The following is a 12,411-nucleotide window of genomic DNA, read 5'->3' as shown; positions in this document are numbered from 1 at the left end:
CATTTTAAACCTGACCTAGTGTTATGTTTAATAATGTGAATGATGTTAATATCAAAGCACGGAACTCGTTATGCTTTGCTCTGTTTTTACACGGAATTTCAATCATGGGAACGTCACCAAGGAGGCGGGACTTCAATGCTCTCATCCTGCATTGGACGGTTTGAATCACTGACAGACAAATGTATCATCCAATAAGATCACAGCTCGTCCTTTCCCACACCTTCTTGATTGTGATTGGCCACATTTGTCGTGACAGGCAGCCATATTGTTCAATCACACACACGGAATCTTTGGACCCACCCAGAATCGACCGTTCGTAGCTTATTATTCGTCAGAGAAGAATTTTAAACTATTTAAACCGTTTTGAGCGGGTGCCTGGAAAACAAGAGGCAGTCGTGTCGAAGAGAGAAAAAAGTAACTTCAATTTAGCATCTAATGTTTATAAACAAAATAGAAGGAAGGATCATAACTTTGGATCATCGGGTCTTTGTTTTTTCAGTGCGATTGTTCATAAAGTCGAAAGAGGTAGATGACATTTTATATCCTATTATTATACAACTGTTTAGGTTAACGTTAGCTGGGTTGGCTAGCGATTCTCAATGTAACGTTAGGCACACTTAAATCATTGTTTAGGTCAATCTAATTTTATTACGTGTAATTGTATTATTCCCAAGTTATAGATGTAGCAGCCAAAATGTAATATTTATTGGTGTTTATAAGCATGTCCATCTCCGTCTGTGTGTTTGAACTGAGATCGGTATAACGTTAAATATTTAATTTATGAAAATCAAATGAGTTAGTTTATGTGTTTACATTTGTTAATTTGATTAAAATAAGCAAAAATCAATAAACCATGTTATGCTTTTACATTTGAAAGTATTGAAATGGTATGTAATTATCTAACTTACCGGCGTCAAACGAATTGGTGAAATGACTTCCATTTTCTTTCTTGAGAAAAACAGTCTAAATGCTGAATTTCACTGTTGTAAAATGACAGATGTCAAATAAGGCAGGTTTTATGTCCACCTTTGCAGACCTGGATGCAAATGAAATTGATGTGAATGATTAACTGGACCTTTTGCTCTTTGTTGTCAGGGTTTCAAATTTTCCAAGGAAAAGCAAATGCATGTTTTTTCCATTTTCATCAAAACTCAACACAATAGTGTATATGTAGTGTAAATGAATGCATTTTTAATATGACAGCATGATCAAGCACAGGATCATAGTGCAAATTTAATTTCTGATCAGTATTTTTATCCCCCAAAATGCTATTGTTTACACTTTTGTTTACAGAGCTGTGTAAAACCCTGAACCTTCCTTGTGTATTTCCAGGGGCGCCATCATGAGTTCCTTGCCGGAGGCCACGCGCTCCCTCATGCAGGTTTTTAATGGGAAGCTGCAGGATTTTACCAATGAGATTGATACTGTCCACATGGTGTGGCTGGAGGAGATCCAGCAGGAAGCGTATCGCATGTTTTCAAGGTGAGTCAGACCGTTAATGTGAGGAGTGTGTTATACGCTTTATACTTTTGTGTTCTGCACCCATATATTCTGTCACTAGTGGCTTGTGTGTTTATGTGAGATTCACTGTTACCAGCCAGGTCATTAGACATGTGAATAAAAAAGATGTTTTGTTGTACAGTGACTTCAGCACTGAGCCGGAGCTCATGCCGAAGACTCCGTCACAGAAAAAGACAAACCGCAGGAAACGAGTGTCGATGGATCTCAATGAGTCTCGCAGCAAAAGACGGTGAGGGCTTTGACCATGCTGGTTTTCTAATGTCTTAATATTTTTGTTTATTTGCTTGGTAAAAAACCTTTTATATGTATATAGAAACATCTTTAGAAGTAGTTTTAAAGGGTTAGTTCACCCAAAAAATGGAAATTGGCATTAATTTCGTGTAGTTCCAAACCCGTAAGACTTTCGTTCATCTTCGAAACACAAATGAAGATATTTTTGATGTGATTTGAGAGATTTCTGTTCTTCCATTGACCACTACGCAACTGACACTTTGACAATCCAAAAAGTTCATAAAGAGATCGTAAAACTAATCCATGTGAATTTAGTGGTTTAGTCCAAATTTTCTGAAGAGACTTGATCGCTTCGTATGATGAACAGATTTAATTTAGCCTGAAAAAAATACTGATTATTATTATAAATTATGTATGGCTCTGTATATCTCTCTTTTAATATACATAAATCCAAATTGACATCTTTTTTTCCCTATACTGATATAGTATATGATGTCATTGTCTGTCTTTAGTTTCTCCAAGGGGAAACGCAGCAACTTGCGTCGCTCCTCGGTCCAGATGACCCTGAACAGCATCTCTGAGCTCGTTACGGCACACGTCCCGAACGACAGCTCAGAAAGCCTTATAGAGGAACCTGCTCGCCGCACACGTCGCAACAAAACCACCGCTCCGGCAGAAACCGAACCCGTCAAGCGCAGCACCCGTAACAAAGGTGGCGCAAAAACCAAAGAGGTGGGAGAAGTGGCAGAGAACGTTCCAGAAGGGAAAGAACCCGTTGAGGTGCAGGATTCGGGCTCCGATCAGGAACAGATCCTGGTGTCTAAAGCCGTGGTGAAGATTCCCTCCTCGGAGCGTCTGAGCGCAGAATTGATGCTGAACGCTGGTTTGTCTCCAGGCCGATCCGCCAATAAAATCCCCATCGCTGCATCCGGGTCGCAGACGACACCTCAGGGCTCGTCTCGGACGTCGGTTCGGCGCTCACTGGTTGTGAGGCGCTCGCTGGTGGGACTCAGGCATAGCATGACCCAGGAAGCTGTTCGCAGGGCGTCCCGGCGCTCTTTCCTGAAGAAGAAAGCCAGACTGGGCAACTCGACCTGCAGCAGCTCCGTCAGCGGTGAGACTCTTACATTCACAGTCAAAGCTGAACTTCAAATCGCCAACTCTAATTAGAAATGAATAACTTGAGGTCTGTGTGAATGCCTTATTAGGATTCATCGCTTTGTTCGGACAGTCATGCATGCTGCTTAAAGTGATTTAAGTTCGTATGTTAACTGAATGATGATGTTTATATCTGCACTGCATTTTCCAGAGGACATTTGTATGGACATTGAACCTGAGGACATTGAGAACAAAGAGGAACAGTGAGTTTGCTTTGAAATTTCAGGATATGATGTATTTTTTTCTGGGATTCAAACCCACAACCTTTTAGTTATCAATCGAGATCTTTTAAACGCCGTTTCTCTCTTTTGTTTAGGGTTGATGCACCACAAAAGATGGCCGAACCGCCCACTGAAACCAACCCTGAACCTGAAATCATCCAATCTGAGGTGAGAACTTTCTGCTGTGATTTTCATTTACCCTCTCAAATAAGAGTCACAGAACACCCGCTTTTAACCAAACACGACCATTTCTGTTATAATGGTAGTATTTTATTGCATAGTGCAATTTGTAAATGACTCACGGCTGTGTGATTATCATAGGAACCTGAACCTGAGAAGACTGAAGAAAAGGAAACTGAGATAAAAAACAAACTACCAGAAGAGATTTCTGAATCTCCCAGCACCGTTGAGAACTGTCGCTTCACACGATCCATGGCTCGTACTTCAGAAACAGGTACAAGTCTAACAGAGTAAATGCAGAGGGTGTATATGGGATGACTAGTAAGGTTTGATTTACTGTGTTTATTTATCTTCCTGTAATAGATGACAGTAGCAGGTCAAAGTCCAGAGGAGATGTCCGGTAAGCACACCATCAATTCGAATTCTTCATTATAGTTAGTGGATTTATGTTGGATATGTTTTCTAATGGTCTTTGTGGGTTTCCATCAGGCCTACGCGTTCAGGCTCCAAGCGTCGGGCAGCTGAGCCAACAATTCAGGAAATCAACACTCCCAAGAAGAAGCAATCTCCTCCGAAGAAATGCCTCACGGTATGAGTGTCTCTGACCATCTTAATGCCAGCAGTCCACCTAAAATGAACCCATTATGAAGCCAAAACATCCTCTGACTCTCATAAAGAAAAGTTTTCTGCAGAAGTCCACATTAAGTTTCTCTGTGGTTGTTTGTAAAAAGGATTTGTATCTTGAAGATTGGATTAGCTAATTTGATCAGTGCAGACCATCCATTATGTGTCTGTTTGTTGTCTGCATGTAGAGTATTGCTCCACACATGCGCTCGTTCGTGCACACGGTGCAGAAGAACCAGATGCTGATGATGACGCCTGGATCTCTGGGTCGCAGCAATATCATGAAGTCCTTCATCAAACAATCTGCCAGCAAAACTGATGTCAAGGTGGATACACTTTTCAGACTGTTCCTCTGTGCATATTTTTTTAAGGCCCTATGGAATCGGTTTTATTTATTTAAAAAAAAAAAAAAAAAAAAACATTAAGAAATTAATTAAATTAGTAGTTTTTCACTTTAACATTCACAGACACTAGTCCATATTGCGATTTGATTAAAGGGATAATTGTTGGACACCCAACAGTTTGAATTGTCATTACTTACCCTCACGTTGTTCCAGATCTGTATGAGTTTTTCTGTATGAGTATTTAATTTGTGTTCAGATATTTTAAAGAATGTTGGTAATCAAACAGTTGAAGGCACCCATTGACCTCCATAGTAGGAAAATAAATACTATGGAAGTCACAAACTATGGTTACCAACACTGTTTAAAATACATAATACATAAAAATCATTTTGTTTTCTTTAACAGAAGAAAGAAACTTTTATACAGGTCTGGAACAACTTGGAAGCTGAGTTTTTGGGTGAACTATCCCTTTAAGTGTAAAGCCCTACTTTTGATCGTGTGCTAATATGCTTCTCCAAGTAGAAGTGGTTTTAGTTGGTAATTGTACCTCCTGTCTTTCCCCCTCAGTTGGGCTCTGGCTCTGTGGTGAGTATAAACAATGAATCCAGTATCCGGTGTCACTTCCATGTCAGTCAACTATTAGAATTCACTTTTGTTTGACACTTCCTGTTTTCTTACATTATGATTGGGCTTTGTTTTTTTTTTTTGTTTTTTTTTTTGCTCAATCCTTACCTCATAAGCCCCTTTCACACAGCGCTGCGATCCCATAAAATTGCTAGTGCCTTCTGTGTGAACGCAAACACGTCCCGGGATTGATTCCGGAATGGGGACCTAGTAATATTGCCGGGATCAGTCCCGGAACGCGCCCTGTGTGAACAAATGGCGTAAGACGTTTGTCGTAGTGATGACGCTGAAGCTGAGATCATTCGCCAGATTAGTGAAATGGTACGCAATGCACTAGTTAATGATCAAATCAGGGAAAAAATGCACTAGCGAGGTTTCTCTAGTCGAGAGAAAGCGCAAACTTAAGACGCTGCGGATACATTACTCGTCTCATTAATGTCATGTGTGTGAACGCACGCACAGATTCCAGAAAATCACTGGCATTGTGAATGAACCAACATCAAACGATCCCGGGAATCTCTGTGTGAAAGGGGCTATACCACACTTCCTTCGGGCAGTGAAGGCACTTTGTGTCTAAACTGAAACGGAACTGACCATCCCATTCAGACTTTGTCGGATTAACCTCATCACTTGTGTGGTGTATAAATGTGTGTGTTTGTGGCTTGGGAAGTTTACCTTCACCCATTTGTGTATCTGAGATGTTGGCAAGAACTGTTTTTATTCACTTTTCACACAAAGCAAAAGCAGTCGTCCTTGTATTTGGTTTAGCTTTCATCGTCCTTGCTCAACCTCAGTCATTCTTCACTTAATTTCCTGTAATTGTGGTAACTCTAAAATTAACACTTTTCCTCCAGGAGCGAGAACGACAGAAGTGGGACGCCTTGAACAAGAAGATTGAACAAGAGAATGAACGAAAGATAAAGATTGAGGAGGAGAGACGAAAGAAACAGGAAGAAATGAAAAGGTGGGGAGGTGCTTTTGATTGATCGACTAATTTCAATTGAAGTGTGAATGCAAATCGGGACTCACTGTGAATTCTGTCCACTTTAGAAAGCGGGATGAGCGTTTGAAACGGGTTGTTGAGGCTCGAGTGAAGGGTGAAAAGGAGAAGGAGCAGGAAAAGAAAAAGAAGATTGAAGAAAAAATGGCACAGCTGGAGAAGAAAAATGATATGGTTGGTAGTGAAGTTCTCAAGACTGAATGGAAACCCACGTTTGAAACCCATTATTTGATTTTAAGGTTTCTCTCTCTCTCTCTCTCTCTCTCTCTCTCTCTCTCTCTCTCTCTCTCTCTCTCTCTCTCTCTCTCTCTCTCTCTCTCTCTCTCTCTCTCTCTCTCTCTCTCTCTCTCTCTCTCTCTCTCTCTCTCTCTCTCTCTCTCTCTCTCTCTCTCTCTCTCTCTCTCTCTCTCTCTCTCTCTCTCTCTCTCTCTCTCTCTCAGCTGCGAGTTGAGCGAATGGCAGAGGAGAAAGCCAAGAGGAAGGTGGCCACTAAACGACAGGAAGAACTGGAGCTGCGCAAGAAACAGGAAGAGGCAGCCAGACAAAAGAAATTTCAGCAAGTTGTAAGTCAACACCAGCATTTCAAGTGGAGAGACCATGTTGAAAGAAGTTTTGCAAGTATGTTAATGGGACAGCCTTCAATATTGAAAGTGTACTTCAAACAAATTGTGAATTATTTATTCTTTTTGCAACCTTTCTCATTGTCTTTCAAACCAATGGCAAATAATATCAAGGCTAATATAAGATTTTTATATATATATATATATATATATATATATATATATATATATATATATATATATATATATATATATATATATATATATATATATATATATATATACATACACACACACATACAAACATACATACATACATACTATGGTTTAAAGTTTGGGCTTTGTAAGATTTCTTTTAATGTTTTTGCAAGGATGCATTTGATCAAAAATACAGTAAAAACGGTAGTATATCACAATTTTAAAACTTCTATTTGAATATATTGTAAAATGTAATTTATTCCTGTGGTCAAAGCTGAATTTTCAGCATCATTACTCCAGTCTTCAGTGTCACATGATCCTTCAGAAATCACTCTGATATGATGATTTGATGATCAAAAAAGCATTTCTTATCATTCATGTTGAAAAATTGTTTTGCTGCTTAATATTTTTGTGTAAACCATGATATTTTTTCAGGATTCTTTGATGAATAGAAAGTGTACAAGAACAGCATTTATTTGAAATAGGAATCGTCACATTATAAATGTCTTTACTGTCACGTTTGATTAATTTAATGCATCTTTGCTGAATAAGTTAATTTATTACTGACTACAAAATAAATGTATTTTTATTTAAAATAATTGTAGCTACAATAGACAATTTATATACTTGTCTTTTGCTTTAGGAGGAAGAGGAGCGGCGACACCAGGAAATGCTGGCTAAACGCAAGGCTGAAGAGGAGCGAGAGAAGGCCCGCAAACTGGCCGAGGCCACACGCGCTCTGGAACTGAAGAAGGAACAAGAGCGGGAGAAAGAGAAGGAGCGCGAACGTGAGCGGGAAAGAGAACGCGAGCGGGAGCGAGAAAGGCAGGCTGCAGCTGAGAAGTTAGTGGTGCTTTATCCTGCATGTGTTTGAAATGAAAGCGTGACTTTCAAAGATAATAAATATGCATGTTTGTGTCTTGCAGAGAAAGACTAGAGAGAGAGAAGGCTATCGCTCTTCAGAAGGAACTGGAGAGAGCAGCCAGAGAGAAAGAGAGGAGAGAGATGGAGGAGAAGAGGAAGATGGTGAGGATTTTATTGTAGTATGCCATTAGCTGTTTCCATCCACCTATGCGCATTTTGCGATATCGCATAAACACGCTGGATGGAAATGCCAAAATTTGAATAAATTGTGCATAAACTTATGTGCTCAATTGAGACGGAAATTTTTTTTTTTTTTTTTTGTTGATAAAGTGACATGCGCATAAACTACACTGGAAACACATTTACCGGATAAATCCCTCGATGTGCAACAACAAACTTGTGACTGCCTCAAGAGAGGATGTGATTGGATAACTGGACTTACTAGCGAACCAATCCCATCACAGCATCTCAAATGCTCATTTGGTCATTCTGAAATGCCTGAGCCAAAATTTGTCATCAGAATGACAGCTGTTTAATTCCCTCCCAGAAGCGTCCCATTCCCAAACACCAGGAATTTGGTATTGCATCTCGTCTGCGTGCTCTGAGATCCCAGAGATTTTCTTATTAGATATTTTGCAACAATTTCCCAGGAAGTGAGGATTTTGTTCTCTTGAACGCGTGGAATGGAAACGGTGCTTTATTCGCGAATGTTTTATGCAATATTTAAATTTTGCAATCAAGTTTTATTCACAACTTCTAAAATCCTAAAATCCAGCTCCACATGACTTTATATTAAACATTGATTGTGTTCTGCTCGACTGTGATGTTTTCTTTCAATAAGGACTGAACAATTCTCAACTTTGAAATTGTGTAGCACCTACGTTACATAATGATCTCATTAAATCTGAGTGCTCCTTTAACAGGAGGAGCAGAGGAGGGCCGAACAGGAGAGGGAAGCCCAACAGAAACAAGCCACTGCAGCCTCCGCGTCCCATACAGTCACAGCTCAGGTAATGAAGTCATAGTCTTGTGCGACATTACTTTTAGTATTATTTCTTAATATTTTGAATTGGCTTTTATTTTTATATTTTATATATTATATTTTTTTCGTTCAGTTGCATCTCGAATTTTATAGAAATTAACTGTTTATTAATAGCGATTACAAAATATACATTGTATTTTTGTTGTTGTTTGTTATTTTAATTTTAAAGGTGCAGTAAGTGATTTTCTGAGAAACACTGAGATTTGAAATCACCAAAACAAACACGCCCCTACTCAAAAGGATCACACTCCCATATCTTGATAGCTCCGCCTCCAAATTCACAAACATTCTATGCAACACGCACCTCCCCCATTATGAGTGGACATGCCCCTTAATGCTGATTGGCTACAAGTGTTTTGGTGCGCTGTCTGATCCACTTTCAACCGCGTTTCTCAGAAATTGCTTACTGCACCTTTAATACATTTTAATGTTAAATTTTCATTTATACTTCGTACACTGTGAATCCAATTTTAATTATTATATATATATGTTTTTATTAATAGGTCTCAAAAACACAAGCTGCTAATATGCTCAACTCTACTATAACTAAGAGTTCAGCTCTAAACATGACTGTAGATATTGAGGTAAATGCCTTTTCCTTTCCTGTTCTTTCGATGCCTGTTCATTTTTGCTTACTTACTACTAATAAATATTTTTACTAAAGCTATATTATTCCATCTCCACAGAACTCTGGCCTTAAAACTCCAGTTGGGAAAGGAGCCGCTCAAAATAAGACCATAGATCACGGAGCTGGACTCAACGTGACCGTTGACATTGAGGTGAGGTCAAGGCAACTGTGATGCATCTTTTTCCCTACTAAAGGAGGGAATGTGTCAGATAATATTAGTAAGCACAGAATAGTTCCCAGAGAAGGACTTCAATTTTTAGTTGGACATTTTTTTTTTTTTTTTTTTTTCCTTCTAATTTAGGTTGGGTTCTAGTTTGGTTTTGGGTTTCGAGGATTGTTTTTTGTGTGTAAAGCATATAAAACAATCTCAGGTGACTAGAACAGCTGGTTTCTGAACCATCCCTTGTTTTATACCTTGCAGCAATCTCCACAGTCCTACCAGATCACTCCTAAGGGCCAGAAGGTGGCCGTTTTAGTGAATCCAGAAGATTACGGCATGGACCAGAACAGCGATGACTCAACAGATGATGAATCTGCACCCAGAAAACCCATCCCGTCCTGGGCTGAGGGTATGATGCTTTTTTGGCAAATGCTGGAAATGTTTACTTGTAGTTAATTTTCCATCTGTGCGCTCAGTGTGACTTATCACAGTTATAAGTAAGTGATAATCTATGGGAAGATTTGGATGTCTTGGAGATAAAGAACCACCCGTCGTGAAGCGAAGTGCATTCAAATGGTTTAATGCACAGCTAGTCGTGGATTATCCCACTTATACCATGGTCATTTGCCGGCATTGACAAGTTAAAGCTGTTATTGATGTTTGCAGGGAAATATTAGACCGGAAGGATAAAAATAATGGTTATTTTTGACAATTACAGCTCGTTAGATCTTGCATTCTGTCCGCTTTGAATCAGACACAGAGATAAAGTAATGCGTAAGATAACATTTATTTTAATGAATGAATTCTAGCATTCATTTAAATTGAGAGAGAGATGTGAATTACCTGTGTCTGAGCCAAGGTTATTTTCATAAACGAAGACTAAAGCTATTGGTCAAAAAACATTTTCATAAACTGAAATAAAATAGAAAATTCCACATAAATGGAAAACTAAATGAAACTAACAACAGTTACTGAAAAATTAACTGAAATTAAATAATTAGCAAAAAATAAATTGTTTTCGTAATTTATAAGCTCTCATTCTGTCTAGACCTTATGCAAATACAGTTGTACCTTAATTCCAAGTAAGATAACCATCTCATGTGAAACTAAACAAGATACCACACATATTAGACAAGATCGCACACTGCACCGAAATGGAAAAAACAAATAGCCTAGCATGTCTACCCCCACAAATAGACGCTCATTTGTCAGAGTAGAAGTAAACTAAATGTCTGGTCTGAATAGAAAGCATGAATATGAGAATAACTATGAGTATATGATATTAAAATATGCAATAGACAAAAAGCATAAGTGGATTAATACAAGAATAATATTTGAAAGGATTAATCATAGAAATAACCATAAAAGACTAATAATAATAATCATACGCATATTTTTTTTCTTTTTCTTATACTTCGTTGAACAAGATTTGATTTTTAATATAAATGAGTATGAATAATTTTTACTTTTAAGTTGCATTAGTTTGGTTCTTTGTTCACTCTCAAGCAGTTATTTTATTTTAATAAGAGGTTTGCACCAGAGTTAACTGTAAACTGCAAACATTAAACTTTTCTGAAATTAAACGTATTTAACTGGAAATGCTCTGTTAACTCTGCTAAACTATAGTTACTAAATATATAAAGACTAAATAGAAATGTGTTCACAAAATAAAAACTAACAAAACCATTAATGAAACTAACTAAGACTAAACTAAAATTTATAGGAAATTTGAAAATATTAAAAATAAAAACTAATTTAAAAATGCAAAACTATAATAACCTTGATATGAGCAGCATCTTTCTAATATTAGTAGAGTTGTGAGTTTCAAAATCATCAATGTTACCCCCCTCGTTGCTGAGAAATATAATGTAGCGATTCCGTATCAAAGCTATTATTAAGTAGGGTTGGGTATTGTTAAAATGAACAATTCCGATTCGAAAGTACATGATTATTTTGCTGTATCTACAGCATGTGACTGTATTATTTTAAAGCGATGTGGTGTTTTGTGCAGGTATGCAGTTGCAGCAGTCTATAATGAAGCACTATTACAACCCACTGGATCTCAATTCATATTTTGGAAAGGCTGAACCACCCAAGCTGGAGGCGATCTTCAGGCGGACCAAACCTCGCTTCTTCAAACGCACTAGCTCAGCTGTCTGGCATTCTCCACCACGTCTGGGAAATTTGGGCAATTAATAACCAAATGTACTTTTTTTTTCCTACTTTTAGTCTGTCGTCTTTTTTATGTTGTTGCCTTTTATACTTTAAGCTCACTTTAATAAAGCCTTTTAAAAATCTATATGTAAGTAGATTAGACTGGGGGAAAAAAGAGCAGAATGTGTAATTTAGATTACACAAAAGATGGAGTTTGACGACTGTCTCTGTTTAATTACTTGCTTTGTTTTTAAGTGGGATTACATTATCACCCATGTATTTAAATATAGCGTCACGTGTAATAAATTTTGGAAGTGTACACAGGAGCTGCTACAAACTGGATGGTAAAGTAGATGTAGACAATATGGGGGTGGTGTTTTCCCACAAAATTCACTTCAGAAGAGTGTCGGATTACTCTGGACTGTCAATAAAAGGTATAATTTCTAAATGTTTGCAGTGTGTGTTATTTATGATTGATGTGATTTGAATATGATTTGTAATATATGATGGAGACATGGTTGATGTGATTTGTTGTTTTTTATTTAAATGGTTGTTTATGATTGATGTGATTTGATAAGGCAATCTGGATACAAAGCATCAGTTGCAATTCCTTGCTTTAAAAAACTAGGGGGGGGGAATGTACCTCCATAATTTGTTGAAACGTATTAGTAATATATGGAGACATTGAAACCTACTGCCTAGTAGGAATGAATGGGAACAAAATGTACTACTGCCGTTTTTTTTTTAAAACATTTATAAGGTAATGTTCATGCTAAATGAATAAATATATTAAATTACCATGATTAACCTGTTAGGCTGCAACCCCACTTTTGAAAAATCCCCAGAAATGGCATACAGTTCAATCTGAAACAGATACAGATGTCATCTTATAAGCATCTATT

The 12,411-nt window shown here is 37.8% G+C and overlaps 1 protein-coding gene across 2 annotated transcripts; it reads left to right on the top strand.

The window, feature by feature from the left end:
• The first annotated feature begins 357 nt into the window (after nucleotides 1-357).
• On the top strand, nucleotides 358-11,961 carry incenp (inner centromere protein). Of its 2 annotated transcripts, XM_079858877.1 has the most exons (21): nucleotides 361-525; nucleotides 1,333-1,482; nucleotides 1,643-1,750; nucleotides 2,265-2,866; nucleotides 3,062-3,113; nucleotides 3,227-3,299; nucleotides 3,453-3,585; nucleotides 3,675-3,711; nucleotides 3,801-3,900; nucleotides 4,124-4,261; nucleotides 4,847-4,864; nucleotides 5,758-5,867; nucleotides 5,954-6,077; nucleotides 6,344-6,466; nucleotides 7,305-7,504; nucleotides 7,588-7,687; nucleotides 8,449-8,535; nucleotides 9,071-9,151; nucleotides 9,254-9,346; nucleotides 9,617-9,764; nucleotides 11,367-11,961. In XM_079858877.1, exons 2-21 carry the CDS (start codon nucleotides 1,343-1,345, stop codon nucleotides 11,549-11,551), a joined length of 2,652 nt encoding a protein of 883 aa, XP_079715003.1. In that variant the 5' UTR covers nucleotides 361-525; nucleotides 1,333-1,342; the 3' UTR covers nucleotides 11,552-11,961. The 2 variants fall into 2 exon arrangements, with proteins under 2 accessions (XP_079715004.1, XP_079715003.1); XM_079858878.1 differs by lacking the exon at nucleotides 4,847-4,864 and having other exon boundaries at nucleotides 358-525.
• Nucleotides 11,962-12,411: the final 450 nt, after the last annotated feature.

This window comes from Squalius cephalus (assembly GCF_949319135.1).
Source record: "Squalius cephalus genome assembly, chromosome: 23".
NCBI classification, from domain to species: Eukaryota; Metazoa; Chordata; class Actinopteri; order Cypriniformes; family Leuciscidae; genus Squalius; species Squalius cephalus.
Note: the sequence above shows the minus strand (reverse complement) of the source record. Positions and strands in the feature narration are given on the sequence as shown.